Source organism: Lipotes vexillifer, unplaced genomic scaffold (genome assembly GCF_000442215.2).
Source record: "Lipotes vexillifer unplaced genomic scaffold, Lipotes_vexillifer_v1.1 scaffold201, whole genome shotgun sequence".
NCBI lineage: Eukaryota > Metazoa > Chordata > Mammalia > Artiodactyla > Lipotidae > Lipotes > Lipotes vexillifer.
In genome coordinates, this window is record NW_006788159.1 from 488,457 (window position 1) to 506,350 (window position 17,894).

The 17,894-nt window shown below is 37.6% G+C and overlaps 1 protein-coding gene across 4 annotated transcripts in view; it reads right to left on the reverse strand.

The window, feature by feature from the left end:
* The window catches only part of PTPRK (protein tyrosine phosphatase receptor type K), a 573,018-nt gene that overhangs the window by 265,360 nt on the left and 289,764 nt on the right, over nt 1-17,894 (reverse strand). For all 4 annotated transcript variants that reach the window (XM_007461250.1, XM_007461251.1, XM_007461249.1 and 1 more), the window contains exons 4-5: nt 11,263-11,344; nt 8,411-8,526 (exon numbers count right to left, since the gene is read on the reverse strand). In XM_007461250.1, coding sequence (XP_007461312.1) covers nt 8,411-8,526; nt 11,263-11,344 — 198 coding nt within the window. The remainder of the gene's footprint in view (nt 1-8,410; nt 8,527-11,262; nt 11,345-17,894) is intronic.

Sequence of the window (17,894 nt, forward strand, 5' to 3'; positions counted from 1 at the left end):
TCAAAGCAGAAGGGGAAAAAGGTAAACAAATGCATCGAGCAGGTAAATTAGTTCCCAGACAGAAAATGAGAAAACAAATTCACAGACTGGTTGTAAAAAATAAACATTTGAGGAAATTTAAAAAGCCATCTTTATTATTTCACTCTTCCAAATTCTTTCACCTGGTACCAACCAGACCCAAACTCTGTGTCTTATTTCATTGGTCCCTCTCCTCCCCTCCTCACATTTTTTCCAAATCTACCCGCACTGTCCAATCCTAGGCCTTCACTACTTGATGTCTGTACTGCCAGCAGTAGCTTCTTTCTTGCTTTTGTCTCCATCATGGCCTAGTCCCAACCCCGCCATAAACTATATTTACCTCTACTTCTTGAAGTGAACCTTACACTTCAAGAAGATTCTTCTCTTGATGTTCCTACCCCAGCAGCGCACACATACACTAAACCGCAGTGATAACCATGCCCACTTAATCCTTGCTTATCCAAGTCCTATATGTCCTTCAAAGACTCAATCAAATCTTCCTTAATGATTTCACCAAACACTACAGTCTGTGATGCTCTCTCTCAACTCTGAAAAAGCACTGGGCTTAGATTCCATACGATCTTTTCTTATTCGGTTATACAAGCATCTCTCAGGGCTGAAAGGATCTTAAAAAAGCATTCAGCCTCATGCTTAAGTATCCTCTACATCTCTAGCAAGTACTTAACCAGATTATGCTTGGACACTTCCCCTAATTTTACTAACTCCTACAGTAGCTCATTCTAGGTTTCAACAGCCCTACAGTTACAAAGGTCTTCCTCATAATCAGCTTATATCTCTCACCAAACAGCTTCAAACCACTAGTTATTATTGTACTTTACTATCTATAAAAAACAAACTAAATCCCTCCTGTATATTCCCAATAGTCTAAGATTTTAAGAAACTTATACAGTCTCCCACAAATCTCAAGATATATTTACACGATGTACCTTTAGCCATTCTGACATCATTTCTTCAACTTTACCAAATGTCTAGTAATTATATGCTGCCGTTTGTTATTCTAATATTTCAGATATGTGTCAGCCACTCTCGGGGCCTATCTCGAAAATGTCAGAACTTTCACCAAGTCTAGACATTAGGACAATTTCACATTATCTCATTCCTTTCTCTCCCCACCCCCATGGCATCCAATGTGAGCTGATCATATATTAAATGTTTAATCAGTTTGGCTTTGAAATAGTCCTCTCAAATTAGTTCTCAATGAACTGCCCACTGTAAACTGCATGTTTCTAGGCATAGATTAATTTCCTCCAACATTTTCCCTTCATTATAATAAATGGAAAATTACCAGATTTTTTTTTCTCAAAAAGAAATAGTTTCAGGGATAGTAAAATCTCTTGTGGAAATTAAACATGATACAAGGTTCCAGGCACTTCATATGACAGTATAAAAAGACACAGGAAAATACTATAGCATGGCACCATCAAAAAGAGCTTTGTGAGCAATGACTAGTTGGCATTTGAAACATTGTAGTGATATATTTCAGCAGATAAAATTTTTGTACTTTCAAATTATTCATTTTTTAAAAAATCATGCTTCTCATTTCCAATGCTACATGACGATGTTCCCATGTAGTATAGGAACAAGGCTATTACATTTGCCTGGATAGATAAAACACTTTATGGCCAGAAGTTTCAGACCAACCATTTTCATTGACCCTCAACTGGCAACAGTTGGTACTGCAAAAGGTCAGCCTCTCTCTGGTTGTTTTTTAGAGCAATCTGCACCTAATTATACTAATTTTACTCTCAATGTATTGCTTAATTATCTATTGCTCCAGAAGGAATGATATTTCCTTTGGCTGAGAAACTAGCTGTATCACACTACATTAGCAGTGACGAGCCTCACCAAGGGCAAAGTGATGGCTGACTTTCCTGTTTTGGCAGGCCTACTCAGGAGGCACCGTGTCAGCACCTGGGGAGATTACTGAAAGACTGGCCCAACTGCCACAGCTTTGATGGCAATCTGCATAGAATTACCAGTCACACATTAAACAGCCTCATTTCAATTCACCAAAATGAACGGTGCCACCAAATCTCCCCACACAATTCCCTGCTTTCAGTAACTCCACTGTTGAATTTCTCTGTCCAACCCAATGATGCATGCCCACCAAGCTCTGTAATGATGGATGGAGTCATTAGCATTTTAGTTTCTACACTGAACCTGAGGCCAAAGCATATGGTCTGACAGATGTTCCAGCAATGGGTTCTATTTGACTTGTCATGTAGGTGTCCACTTACACTGGACCTTCATGAAAGAATACTAATTTGTAAGTTACAGTCCAACTCCTGTTTCAACTCTTTCACATCCTCGAACGTTATAACATGTTCTGATAATAGAACACTCAGAACATGCTTTATTCTATATTTCAGTTTACACTGATGATTAAAAATCACCCTTGAACCTAATCAAATGACTTCAAATGGACAAGATGGACAAAAATGCAGGTAATGTTTGTACTAGGCTATCGCCATCTACGGCAGGGGTCCCCAACCCCCGGGCCACGGACCGGTAAGGCTTAGCTCCCCATCGCTCGCATTGCCACCTGAACCATCCCCGCCATCGCTTGCATTGCCACCTGAACCGCACCCCCTACATCCATGGAAAAACTGTCTTCCACAAAACCGGTCCCTGGGGCCAAAAAGGTTGGGGACCGCTGATCTACAGCATGATTAGTACTGCCAGTGATTTGGGTATTTGAGGAAATGTTTCACATACTCACTTTCTCCTCATTCATGGTTTATTAAAGTAAACTATATACAGCAAATTGGATAAATCTTAACTTCTGACAAATGTATATACACCCATAGACCCAAAGCCCCAATAAAGCTATATGACATTTACTTTACCTCAAAAAGTTTCCCTGCTCACTTCCAGTTCCTAATCACCCCCCAACCCCAGTCAAATACTGTTCTGATTTCTATCACCATAGATTAGCATGTAGAGAGTCATAAGGCATGCACTCTTTTGTGTCTCTTCTCTTTCAGAAAGCATAATATTGCTGAGCTTTGTAAGTCCTGGTATCAGTAGTGCACGCTTTCTAATTTATTGCTGAGTAGTGTGAATGAACCACAAATTGTTTATCCATTCTCCTGTTAATGGACATTTGGGTTCCTTACAATTACTGGTTGTAATGAATAAAAAAGCTGTTATAAACATTCTTCCACAAGTCTTTTTGTGAACACATGCTTTTATTTCTCTTATGTAACTACTTAGGAGTGGAACTTCTGTGTCATATGTTATTGTTCCCTTATATATTCACGTTTTCCTACAATCACTTTATCTACTATCCATATTATTGTGTGGAAATGAAAAGGACGTGACTAAAATTTTTAACCCACGAACATATATAACCTATTTTTATTCTTTCCTGTGAGAAAATTATCTGGTACCTCTCAGGAATATAAACAGACACTTTTATTATTTTATTTCACTATAAATTGAACACTGAAAAACATTAAACATTAAATTGTACATTAAAATCTCACTTATGATCTTATTTCCTATAACCTGGGTTTTATCATAAGCCTTAAGTTATGATCCACAAATTCTCTACCATTGGGGGTTCCTTAGGAACACAAAATTGTATACTTTTAAAACTTATTGTAAGCATTATAAAACATCTGTTCATGTGGGGAAAACTGCAAATTGTAAGCTGAAAAAAAAAGTTGTGTTCATATCAAGAATGCAAGCTACTTTACTGAGCGTTATGAAAGAAAACGAATTTGGAAATTCTCTAGGAGCAGCTAAAGACTTTATCCTAACTCCCTTATCCAATATGAATGAACTGCATAACATACTTTTTTAAACTATGTTCCACAAAACCTCATGATTTCACCAGATTTATAGCTTGCTGACACCAATGGACTTTTTTTTTTTTACACTAGAGCATGATATATTTTATTGAAGGTATCTATTTTGGTTGTGCTATATCCATTATGCATAATGCTACACGAATGGACTTTTAAAAACATTCATCCATATTGTTTTATGCATCAGTAGTTCGCTCAGCATGTGCAAGGAGGTTAATTTGGCTTATGTATTTTGTCATTGTTTTCTAAATGTCTAGAGTGAATGACCTTCTTTTAAGACTCTCTAATTTTATAATCTGAGATCTTGCAGGAAAGAAAACTCCATAAAGGGACTTCCCTAGTGGTCCAGTGGTAAGGAGTCTGCCTTCCAATGCAGGGGACAAGGGTTCCATCCCTGGTTGGGGAACTAAGATCCCACATGCCGCAGGGCAACTAAGCCCACGCACCACAACTACTGAGCTCGCGCGCCACAAACTACAGAGCCCACGTGCTCTGGAGTCTGCACGCCACAACTAGAGAGAGAAAACCTGCACACCACAACTAGAGAAAAGCCTGTGTGCAACTAAGACCCGACGCAGCCAAAAAGATAAATTAAATAAATAAATATTAAAAAAAAAAAGAACACTCCCTAAAGATATAGCAGACCCACTATGATATGTCTTATGGACTATCCCAGATTATCTCAGGTAACTCACTAAGTGTCTGCTTTCTTATGCTCCATTCTTTAATTTACCTAATTTGTATGTCATTTTAAACAATAAAAATGACTGAAATATCAATTGTAAGCTAAAGACAATAAACAAGTGCGAAGTTATTCTCTAAATGTATTTCTATACATAAATTACTTTGAATGTCATATACTGTCAGGTATTCATGGCACTTGTAGTGTACCATTTTTCATTTAAAATAGAAAATTGGACACTTTCTAGTTTTTGCTCTTTTACACCATATTCAAACAACATTTACCAACTGAAGCTCAATATTATTATATGATATAAATGATTTGGAGGACATAAAAAGTTGATGGCCATTTTTATTACACCTCACCATGGCAGGTGTAACAGCTACTCCATTATTCCATTACTTTTGTAATAGGATGCAAAGACCTTTCATTCTGAACGTACTTCAGAGTAAGTTCGTTCACAGCAGTCAGCAGAGACTTTAAGCAGTTGTTCTCACAATGATAATTTAAGGAACGATTTTTTTCCCACACAAAACTAATAACTTAAAATTTTTAGGGGGCTTCCCTGGTGGCGCAGTGGTTGAGAGTCCGCCTGCTGATGCTGGGGACACGGGTTCATGCCCCGGTCCGGGAAGATCCCACATGCCGTGGAGTGGCTGGGCCCGTGAGCCATGGCCGCTGAGCCTGCGCGTCCGGAGCCTGTGCTCCACAACGGGAGAGACCACAACAGCGAGAGGCCCGCGTACAGCAAAAAAAAAAAAAAATTTACATTCCTCCATGAAGCAAAAAAAGGTGATCAAGGCCATGTTTCAGACCATCATAAATAATGTAGAGGCCTAGTTTAGCATCTTACAGCTGGAAGGGATTTTGGTCTCTACCCACACCTCCTTTTATAGATTAAAAAATCTATGGCCTGGAAAAGTTCAATGAATTCTCTAAGCCAATATAATTAACTGGGTTATAAGAATTAAAGAGTTAGAATTAAGGTTAGAATTAAGAACTGGGCCCCTTGACCTTTAGGAAGTTGTTCTACACCAAGCAAAAATAACTTGACATCTGTGTGTGTTGGCCACGGGAGAGAACAACAGCGAGAGGCCCGCGTACAGCAAAAAAAAAAAAAAATTTACATTCCTCCATGAAGCAAAAAAAGGTGATCAAGGCCATGTTTCAGACCATCATAAATAATGTAGAGGCCTAGTTTAGCATCTTACAGCTGGAAGGGATTTTGGTCTCTACCCACACCTCCTTTTATAGATTAAAAAATCTATGGCCTGGAAAAGTTCAATGAATTCTCTAAGCCAATATAATTAACTGGGTTATAAGAATTAAAGAGTTAGAATTAAGGTTAGAATTAAGAACTGGGCCCCTTGACCTTTAGGAAGTTGTTCTACACCAAGCAAAAATAACTTGACATCTGTGTGTGTTGGCCTGTAGATGCACTGTGGAATCAAGATTCTTCTTCCTTTATTATGTTTCTACTAGTTTCAGCAAAAGATGGATCATTTTTTAAAATCATTGGCCACTTTCTGATTCACTCACTCTATAGATGTACACATATCAATTACATCTATACATCTACACATTTATCTCTATGTCTCAGTCTTATTTATTTGAAAACAACCCTAAACCAGGCAATTGATAATCTTCAATGTTTCTTAAATATGGAGAAGAATGATTCAAGGGAATAAGTTAAGGTAATTTAAGTGGTATTATTGAAAAAGGCAGAAAAGCTTTTTCTTGAATAAGCATGTAAATTGCTGAAGAATTGGGCAATGTCAAAATAGACAAGAAATATATAAATTCACCTTGGAAAATGTAAAGAGAAAGAAGAGGAGAAAAAAGAAAGCAGAACAGAAATTGAACAGAATATTTTTATCTCTCATCTTTATTTAAAAAATGGCAAGAGGAAAAATTTTTTAAACTATAATGAAATGAGCCAATTTACAAAAGTAAGAAACAAACAATAAATGAGCAGTATTTTGATTGCAACCCACTCAGACCAGCAGGGCCAGAAAGTCTTTGTTGCCACAAGGCAGCTGGTGTCTAAGTACACAAAACCCTTTTTATTTCAACGTCCCATTAAATCCTAGGGCGAAAACCCAGGGGCAGACTACAGAGTCTCTGGTTCTCCAAGACAAGACTATATAGATAACAATAAAAATTAAATGCCAAAAATGTCTCTACCTAAATGAAAAACGACTAGCAAAGTAATTAGAAAATATATCTAAACACATTCTTAATACTATCAATATATAGGCTGAGAGACAGAGAAAGTAAGAGGGATTCTAACTAGATGTTTAAATGATGAAACAAGTTGTACATTATACAATACACTCTACAGGAAGAATTATCTTATATTTAAATACCTGTAGTGGAAATTAGCATAATCACAGGGGAAAAAGGAGAGAGTTCATTTCCTTTTCACATATTCAGGATGGTATCCTGATATGCACATATCAAATAAATTACAAAAGTAGCTATAATTAGATTTATATGAAATACATCTGTTATAACATCCGATAGGATGTGGGAATTGAATGAAAAAACACATTTATAACACCCAGTACAATATCAGGCATTATACTGGTATGACTTCAATAATCATTTATTATAATTATGATTCCAACTTCCTGAAACCTAATGATGATCCTTGACACTAATTTTCTCTCTCTAAAGATATCATAAAATAAAGCCTGATGTCTATGTTCAAGAAACTAAGCTAATGATTTTCCTTTTTGGTCTCTATTGGCATTCTCAGGAATTTAAAATTCTAACTAATTAAATCCCTTTCCTCATTCTGATGCAAACAGAATTAAATAATAATAATAATAAAGGTGCTCAGAGAATATTATTTCTTACATTCTATCTTCAAATATTTAGCTCAACAGTCATCTGCCCTAGGTCCAGCCTCAAGGCTTTAGTTGCTCTTAGCTCCTCCCACCTCCCCACCCACCTCTGCCCCAAGATTGACAGATATTCTCTGAAGATATGGCACAGTCCTTAGTCACTGTTTTCTCACAGATTCTTTTTTTTTTTTTTTTTCTTGCGTTATGCGGGCCTCTCACTGTTGTGGCCTCTCCCATTTGCGGAGCACAGGCTCCGGACGCGCAGGCTCAGCGGCCATGGCTCACGGGCCCAGCCGCTCCACGGCATGTGGGATCTTCCCGAAACGGGGCACGAACCCGCGTCTCCTGCATCGGCAGGCGGACTCTCAAGCACTGCGCCACCAGGGAAGCCCTCTCACAGATTCTTTTAAAGCTCTCTGTATGCACCATTTACATTTCCCCAACATGTATGCTAAACTGCAATTCATTAAATACACATTTATTGCGGATTTAATATGTGCAAAGCAAATATCTTGTCCTCAGATCTGTGATTAACCCTTATAAACAAAAATCCTGAAAAAAATTTTAATTGGCTCTCTTCCAATTCACATTTCCAGAAATACTCCCAAAGGTTTCTTAAAATACTTTTGAAAACTTTATCAGAGTATGACAGTTCCTGCTTAAGTACTATGCTCTTGTAAGTTGTTTTCAAAATGTTAAATGAGACATTTTTCATTTTTTTCCTATTTTGAATGGATCTAGAAAAATTGTTTTTACAGTTTGGACATAACATTAGAGAATTATGATTCTCTAATGAGTTAATGAGTAACTCACCCAAATACTTATTAACTATACAGTTATATTTTTATTCATATTCCAAATATAGAAATGTCTGAAATGAATCTGCAGCAAATTAAATCAAACCTACACAAAAGACAACCTGTCACACACATATTCCACCCCCCACCCCCCCACACACATACACAGGGAAAAAGAATTTGTGATTTTTTAAAAATCAAGTGTACCCTTTAGTTCAGCTGCCAATGCGGCCTTACCTGCAGCCATAACTTGTTATGTACAGCGTCTCTCCCTGTAGCGATACACTGAAATGTAGCATTCTGCCCTGCATTGACCTCTACGTCTCCCAGACGGAGGAAATGAGGAGATTTATCTGTGAAGACAAGAAAAAACTTACTTTTTTCCACATGAAGAAAACATGCCGTGTTACTTTTTCCCAACAGAATAATGTTGTTCATACTTTTACCTTTGGCCAAGACTAATGTCGTATGGAAGAAAATCTGAGTTTTCTCTGTGCTGAAAGACACTGTTGCCTCTCTCACTCTAAGTTCTCTTTTTTTAATAGCTTTATTACGTATCGCCCCATAATTACTAGAGCAATTCTATACAGAGTGAGCACCCAACGATTACTGCTGGAGGACCCCCGTAGCATGTTGCATACGGGTGATAATAAAACAGTTACAAGTCAAAGCAAACAAAAGAGATCAAATAGTCACAAAGCAGAGCATAATAGAAAACTATAAGAAAAACACAGAATGACAGCTCAAAAACTGGCATATACATGGCCGCTGAACTATTAAGTTACAATTTAAGCAGTTACATCTTTCTTTTCTTTTCTAAAGAAATTTCAATAACTATAATCCTCTAGTACTTCAAAGAACAAGGTAAGCGACTGTTTTCCTTCCTCTCAGAGTATTAGCTTAACTGTTGTTAAATCCACCTGCTATTCCTTCATAGTCCTAAGAAAGTTACCCCAAAGAAATATTAGACCAACAAAACGATGACTGCCATCAAAATATACATGAGTTACATGACTGTCAAACAAGCATTCTCTATAATTACCTTTTAAAACTGAAGCTTATTCAGGTTTTCAACTGAAAGGACACATAAACGGGAAAAGCTAAGCCTCAGTGAGTAAAGATAGTGCATGAAGGACCATATCACAATGAAACTACTGTTGTGCTCAATTTCTGTATTTTTTAACTTGTTTACTCATGAAAGCCTTTCTTTAATATCTTCTTTAAAGAAGTGTAAATGAACAGTAGATGGAAACACCGTTCTCATATATGAATGGATTGAAGGAGTTTAGTAAACCAGCTTGAACTTTAAGTGAGATAATTTCTCCTTTTTCTTAGAATACACCACATGTAATAAATCATTTCACCTTTGCCTGCTACATCTTTCTCCAATGCCTCATCTCAGTAGGTGCTTCAGAAAAAGGAATGCTTGCACTAGAACACAAGCTACAACAGTGGTTCTCAAATTGTGAACTCAAGACGATCAGCATTGGTATCACCTGGGAACAATCAGAACCAGGTGAGGGGCCAAGCAATGTGTGATTTGCCACATCCAGTTGGTGATTCTGAGGCACACTAGGGTTTGACAACCAGTTAGCAGGAGCATGAGCCTTGGCCCCTGGCACAGTGCCCCCTGTGCATGCTGCTTACAGAGTATTAGAGAATTTCCACCAGGAGGGTTACTGAACAGATCATCTAGAATTCATGGGCCCTATAAATCACTGCTGTTGGGAGATACAGCTTAAGTCTGAATTTATACCAACCGTTTTATGCCTGGCTCTACTGAATGCATGCAGTAATTGCCTTTCAGAGTATGTGATATAAACATAAAAGTAGTTACCCCATCTGAAGACCAATCAATGTGCATCTAAGGACATACCAAACTATGTGTTAATAAATTGAGTTTCTTGTTTTGTGTGCTTTCTATTGTTTTGTTGTTTAATATGAATTAGCCTGAAATTTATTATGACATTAAAAACTTAGTCTTAAGTTTGGAATAAGATGAGTTAATTCATTTTCTTCATTTCACCCCAACTTTCAACTTAGCAGATCACATAAGTTGGTGAGGCTTCTTTTTATTTTCTTTTCACTGAACTGATTTGTTATTCTTTGCTTTCCTAGGCAATTTAATAATACCAAAAGATGGAACAAGTCCTACCTAGAGTTTCATTTACATTTTTAATTTTTTCTGTCAAAAATAATGTCAACTAAATAAACTGAAGATCTAACAGGCTTTATTAGGGGATTCATGAATCAGGCAGCATCCCAACTATTAACTATAAGACAGATCAAAGGGGTTGTACAAAATGGAAGGTTTTTATAAGAAGAGTGGGGCAAGGGAGCTACTAGCAAAAAGAAAAGAAGTAATTATTTTTAGGCCAGGATATCTTCTTTGAGGAAGAAAAGGAACAGCAAGGGTTTTATGATTCAGATCACCTCTTCTTCCTCTGGGAGATGGAGAGAGATCACAGGACAGATTATCCTACTGGGGCTTGACCATGAAATCCAGACTGGTCAATTAAGATAACATTTCTGGAAGAAAGTGAAACTGCAGTTGGATCAGGCATAAATCTAGGTTTTGTATCATGAACTTTTAGCATGAGTGACACCATTTTGGGACTGTGGTTTTCTTTTGAACAGTAATTAAAAGAATCCTTTAACATGTGTAGTACAAGTCTGAAAAATATTTGATTCAAAAACTCTAGAGGGCTTCCCTGGTGGCGCATTGGTTTAGAGTCCACCTGCCGATGCAGGGGATGCGGGTTCGTGCCCTGGTCCGGGAAGATCCCACATGCCGCGGAGCGGCTGGGCTCGTGAGCCGTGGCCGCTGAGCCTGTGCATCCGGAGCCTGTGCTCCGCAACGGGAGAGGCCACAACAGTGAGAGGCCCGCGTATCGCAAAAAAACAAAAACAAAAACAAAAACAAAACAAAACTCTAGAAATATTTCAGTGTTCTTTTAAAACTGAACAAAAGGCTAGGAGTAACAACAACAAAAGAGAGAGCAAGGACCAAGTGATAATCAATAGTCACTACCAATATAAGACAAGTGTTGAAAGGATATAGAAAAATACAGTTCTTAATCACAACCTACCACAAGGATAACTCAGGACTTGGATGTCATCAATGGCAATATAACCACTTCTTCCTCCCGAGACTTCAGCTTCAAATATTACCTGTCAGGAAGAAATAGAAAACACTTACAACAATCATTTTAAGGAATTTTCACAGTGAAAGAAAAATAGCTACAACACACAAAAATTAAAATTTAATTTTCGTCCAATAAGAATTAAAATTTCATCTTATAATGTGAGTAATTTCCTAAACGTTGTACAGGTAAACAACATTTTTTTGAAGAGCAATTAAATTATTGAGGTCAAGCAGTTCTCACTAAATCTCTTAAACAACTATTATTAAGTGTTGTAGATTTCCTGAATGGGCAATATACAGGCAGAATGAATAGGCAGATATAGCAAATCTCATATCTCTAAATTTTCCCTTATTGACTTTTTCCATTTCTGTTATTTATTTAACATATATTGAGCACCTACAAATGTGCCAAGCAGTATGCTAACCAGCGAAGACATCAACTGATCTAAGCTTTTAAATAGCTGAATTTTCAAAGACAGAGGTCATCAGATAGATTAGTGTTACTCCAGGCAAAGGGAACCATATACAGTGGAATAGAACAGAACTCTGTGTTTGGGAAACCAAATGAATGTAATCTGTATAGCTAAAGACTCAAGAGGGAAGAGATGAAATTAGAGAAGTAGGCATGGAAGACTTTGAATACCATGGGAGTGAAGTCAGGAGCATATCCTGTCAATGATTAATCAATTAAAAATATATATATTATTAATAAATATTTTAATAAATATATTTTTAAAAATCAATGTTCAGATATAAGCTAATGTTTTAGAATTTTGTTGTTACAGTCAATCACAGAACTTCGTAAAGACTTTCCCTTAGTAACGTGTGCTGTGACTCTTCAAGAGAACGGATTAAGCATGCCACATTTCAACATTTTATTTGACTATGGGCTCCTTTATTCATGGAGAGACATAGGTTATCTTTGGAGTGTTTTGCAAAATGTTTTAGGAAACATATTGGAAATTGATATTTAAAGTAGGAATAAAATATAATCAAATTGGTCTATTACAAATATATTTGGCTCAGGACTTCCCTGGTGGCGCAGCAGTTAAGAATCTGCCTGCCAATGCAGGGCACACGGGTTCAATCCCTGGTCTGGGAAGATCCCACATGCCATGGAGCAACTGAGCCTGTGCACCACAACTACTGAGCCTGCACTCTAGAGCCCGCGAGCCACAACTACTGAGCCCACGTGCCACAACTACTGAAGCCCGTGCACCTAGAGCCTGTGCTCTGCAACAAGAGAAGCCACCGCAATGAGAAGCCCGTGCACCACAATGAAGAGTGGCCCCCACTTGCCGCAACTGGAGAGAACCCACGCAGCAACGAAGACCCAGCGCAGCCAAAAATAAATGAATAAATAAATAACTTTAAAAAAATAAAAATAAAGAGATATATTTGGCTAAAAGGTGGAGGATGGCCCCAAAGAAGGTAAGACTAGAAACAGACAAATAATATGCTAGTAGCAGTGAAAATAGAAAGATGAGAAGAAAAAGGAGAGATAAAAGAAATAATACTAAGGAAACAGACAAAATAGAAATTATTGGTTCATTAGTTGTATAGAAATAATAGGAAAATTCTCATTGCTGGCCTGGGTCCTTAGGTAGATAATGCTATTGTCTGTTGTCAAGAAGGAGGAAACTTCCCACAGGTCTCATAGAAATGGCACCTAAGAAGTGGCCAAAGCAGGTAGCCTTTATGCTTTTTAGACAAAGAAACAATAAATTTGTGAGGAAGTGACAGGAAATAGTTTTGGGTGCTCAATTAGTGAAGAAACTAAACAGAGTGTGGACCTGGGGCAGTAAATTAGTGAAGTAGCAAGGTTTGTTTACACGGACTTTTCAGCTCAGCATTCTCTGTCTCTGATAAGAGATAAGGGTGATAAGGGTGTTCTTCTGTCTCCAGATGCAGGGGGTACACCTTTCACATGAGAGATTTATTTCCTGTTTTCAGAAAGACAGAAAGAAGGGTCAGAGTATCCCTCTTGCACTGGCCATTTCTTAAGAAACTAACTGATAATAATCAGTATACCCTTGAGGCACATTTTGGGGCAGCCTACCCCATGACCCAACACTATCAGGATCCCTAGCCAGAACACGTGATACAGAAAAAGATACAAATTTGAGGGAGAAGATAACTAAGTACATTTCAGACATTTCAGATTCGATTAGCCTAGGATACATATGGGGTAAATGCTTAGGAGATAACTAGACAGATACATCTCAAAGAGAAGAGATGGGTTTAAAATAAAGCTATAGATTTGGAAGTCGTTATCATGGCAGTGAGTAAGCTATAGATTTGAAAGTTACAGGGATTGGTGAGTAAGACGGTATAGAAGATAAAAAGCAGCAAACCATGAAATGGAAGGCAAGAAGACAGCCATCAGAAGTAAGGCCAACAAAGTACAATTCAGACAGAATGGTGGAGGAAGGCACTCCCCCCAGTCAGGCAGGTCAACACTCCCACCAAAAGGATTAGAAAAGGCCAGATAAATTACAATGACCATAATTTTAAAACATCAGATATCTGTATAAACAATGGCATCTAGATGAGCACAAATTTTAGGAGGACAGGATCTCTCCAGAGTGATCCCAGGATCTTCTTTCCCATGGGAGTATTTGCGAATTCTGGAAACAGGCTGTGGTTCTAGCTCAGCACAGATTTAGGGCCTCTATGGGAGAAAGTGAAAACAATGACGCTTGCTGTAACTCTGTAAAAATAGAACAACAAACTAGAAATTTAAGAGTCTGAATAAAATAGATGCAGACTACAGCAAAAAACATGAACTGTAGGAGAGAGGTCAAGGAAAACTAAAAAAGTATCAGTTAAAGTTAGCCATTAGGGGTTCTCTGGTAACTTCTGACACAGTTTTACTGAAGTGGAGGGGGATAAGTTTGATTGTTTTTATTGTTTTTACTGAGCACTTACTATACTCAAGAGACTGTTCTAACTGAGCATGCTCATTCATGCTCACATCTGCTGTTGTTTCCCTCCTCTCTCTTTCTCTCTCTCTCTGCACACACACAAATTCATTACATCTTCACTACAATCATATGAGGTAGTTATTATTTTTATCCTCAATTTAAAGAAAGTTAAGTGACTGGCCCAAAGTCTAACAGCTAACAAGTCGTAGAGCCAGGGATGGACCCAAGTCAACCTCCAGGATCTAATCTTCCATCAACTTCACTACACTTCCTCTCAAGATCAAGAAACAAACACAGTAGAACATTTAATTTAGACTTTAAATTTCCTTTAAAAGTCTAATATGTTAAATTTTTAAAGTGTCATTTTAAATAGCAAACTAATTAGATAGTCTATTGACTAAACAGCAGTATCATCAATCAGCATTACACCCTTCCTATTCTCATACCATATCTACATCCACCCCAAAGCCAATGACAATGGGACACAGCAGGCTGGGTGGATGGTTCACCTCCCCTCCAATCACTCCCATCATAAGCTACCTCCTGTGTTAGTTCTTTTCTACTTCAAGTTTGCCCTTTATGACTATTAATTTCCCTGGAATAAGTTAAAGCTGAGAAGTAGGAGAATGTTTTTTGGGGAAGACAAATACTTCATGATGAAAGGAGGGCTAATCTATAAAGACAGAAATATATGTGTGTGTATGTGTGAGTGTGTGTATACATATCATTTGCATTTCACGTGAAGGTATTTGATATGATAACAACTGTCAGGTCACTTTCTAAACATTGGAACAAAGGTTTAGCAAGAAATAGAGGAGAGAAGTAGAGACTTTAAATAATGCATAACTTGGAGCAGTTGTGGTACAGGCCACATTCTGGGGGTGAGAAAATTTGTATTTGACACCCAACTCTCCTATTTACAAATTCTTGAGCAAATCACATAACCTTTAAGAGCCAAGTCCCAACTCCATAATATGGAGATAATGCAGATTTCATTATAAAGTTTTGTGAGGATTAAACAGTAGCATCTGTAAAAGTGCTATATAAACCAAAAGGTAAGATTATGAACATTGTTAATATAGGACATTTGTGTAAGTATATTCCAGGAAAACAAGTTTTACTTGCTCAAATGGTAGTTCAAGGAAAGGGAAAGTATAGAAAGAAAAAAGAAAATTATTTTTGGAAAAAATCCAGTCTTATGAATAGACCACACAGCTGAATAATTAATCAGTTCATTATTTCAGGTTTGTTACAGTCAGCATTAATTAAATTATTTTAATTCTAGGCTTATCTTAGTTTTACTTTCTCGAATTGTTTTACTTCGTAGGTGGTAAGTTTAAACATGTTTACTACACCCCTGAGGAAAAGTTTCTTATTTGTTCATTTAAATTGAGCTTTACTCTGGACAATAAATTTAGGCCTTGATTTAAAAGGGAGTGAAAGAATTGGTTCTTTAGTAAAGAAAAAAAAAATGTTTCTCTTTCTAGTGACCTCATTTTCCCTAAGTGTTGTCTCTGCCTCATTAACTAGAGCAAGAGGAAATTTCTAAGATCAGATTCCTTTACTGCTAAGTATCTAATCAGCTTTATCACTTTAACAGAGCCCTCACCTTGTAAGTCTCTTCTGTCCACTCAGGGAAAACCAATCTCAATAGCTTAATTATGCAAAACTTGCTTGGGCTAATGCTCAGGTCAGAGCTAATGCTCGGTGTCAAATAGAAAACTAGGGCTTCCCAGGAGAAGACAGCAAGGGAAGCCATACCAGATGTCAACTTGAACCCATCCAGGAGGCCAGCCTGAGAACAGAATGAAAGGGCTCTGCTTTTCATGCTGTTTCCACTCCACTCTGTTACCTGAAATACTGAAGGTGATGATTCTAATCAAATTTTTGCTACTCTAGCAACATTCTTGGTTTACTAACTAAATAACTGAAGTCAAGTCAAATTAAAGGAGGGAAGGAGGAGAACCCTTAAGAACAAGAACAACTTTATCTTTTGGCAAACTGAATTAATGCAGAAGTACCTCATACAATGGAAAGCTGAACTCAAAGTAAGGAGCCTGGGCTCTGGTTGCCGGTTTGCTATCACATGTAACCCAGGCCACTAATTTAACCATGTCTTCAGAGCCTCAGATGGGCAACACTGGCCTTGCCCGTAACTCAGGTTTGTTGTGAAGATTGAATGGTATATGTGAAATGATTAAATGATATATGGAATGCCATGTAAGACAAGACATTATGGACATGAGAAAAATCTGAAATAAAAACTTGCACTTTGGGGCTTCCCTGGTGGCGCAGTGGTTGAGAGTCCGCCTGCCGATGGCAGGGGTCACGGGTTCGTGCCCTGGTCTGGGAAGATCCCACATGCCGTGGAGCAGCTGGGCCCGTGAGCCATGGCCGCTGAGCCTGCGTGTCCGGAGCCTGTGCTCCGCAACGGGAGAGGCCACAACAGTGAGAGGCCCCCGTACCGCAAAAAAAAAAAAAAAAACTTGCACTTAATTTTCTTTCAATATATCACAGTGTTAAAAGTGTAGGCTCCAAAGTCAGATATACATTGAGTTCACATTATTTAAATGTTAACTTTAACTTACAGAAAAACATATGTAAAGTTACTTATGTAACTTTAACTGATGTACAGTCTAAACCTAAGTTTCTTTTTCTATAAAAAGAAACTATTAGTATCCGCCTCAGGGTTAAGGGGGAATTAAATGAGATAACACACGTGAACCATTTAGCACAGCTCCTGGCACACGGTAAGCATTCTAGGTTAAGGGGCACCACTGCCATCATGGGAAGAAAATACCCATAAAGGACACATGTGCTAAAATGAAATTTCTTCCCATTCCCTCCTCCCTTTTCAAAAACTTAACTCCCTGCCCTGAATTTGGAAAATTAAAAAAAATTTTTTAAACCTTAGAATAAACTGGTATTTCATTCCCATAAACCTCCTCAAATATGTTTTCTGTGATTTGAAGTTTTAAACACTGAATATTGTTAATGTAAAGTTCAAAGTAAATTACACATTTGCCTTCAAACAATAAATGTAACAAAATGAAAACCTACAGAATAGAAATAGGTTTACTTCTATATGTTCTGGTCCAAATTTGGATAATGAATAAAACAGTCATCTGTAATAAAATAGTCACCTGAATAAAATAGTCATCTTAACCAACATAACTAAAGCTGCAGGTCCATCCATATCAGTGCTAGTAAAGCACATACATCTACATCTCTGATGTCAATGTGAGGCCTCAAATAAGGAGCTGTGCTTGACTCAACTTTGTGTCCTCAAAGCGTATTCTTACTACCTGGCACATAGCAGACATTCAATAGCTGTTAGCTCAACAACAACAATAACAAATTATACATAGATATACACACACACACAATGTATAATATACATGAACATAAGTATGTTAGCATCATTAAATATAACTGACTTCTCTTTCTCTCATGTAAACTCTAAACATTGGATTCTCAAGGATCCATCCCAAGCCAGCTTCTCTCTTTTTTGCCATACTTTTCACCCTGACAGGATAAAGGAAGATAAGCCTACAAAAAGACAGAGGAAACTGAGAAAAATTAAAGTGTGTAGAGATATAAAAGGGAAATGGAGGTACATGGTATCATAAAAGCCAATAAAAGAATATCTGAA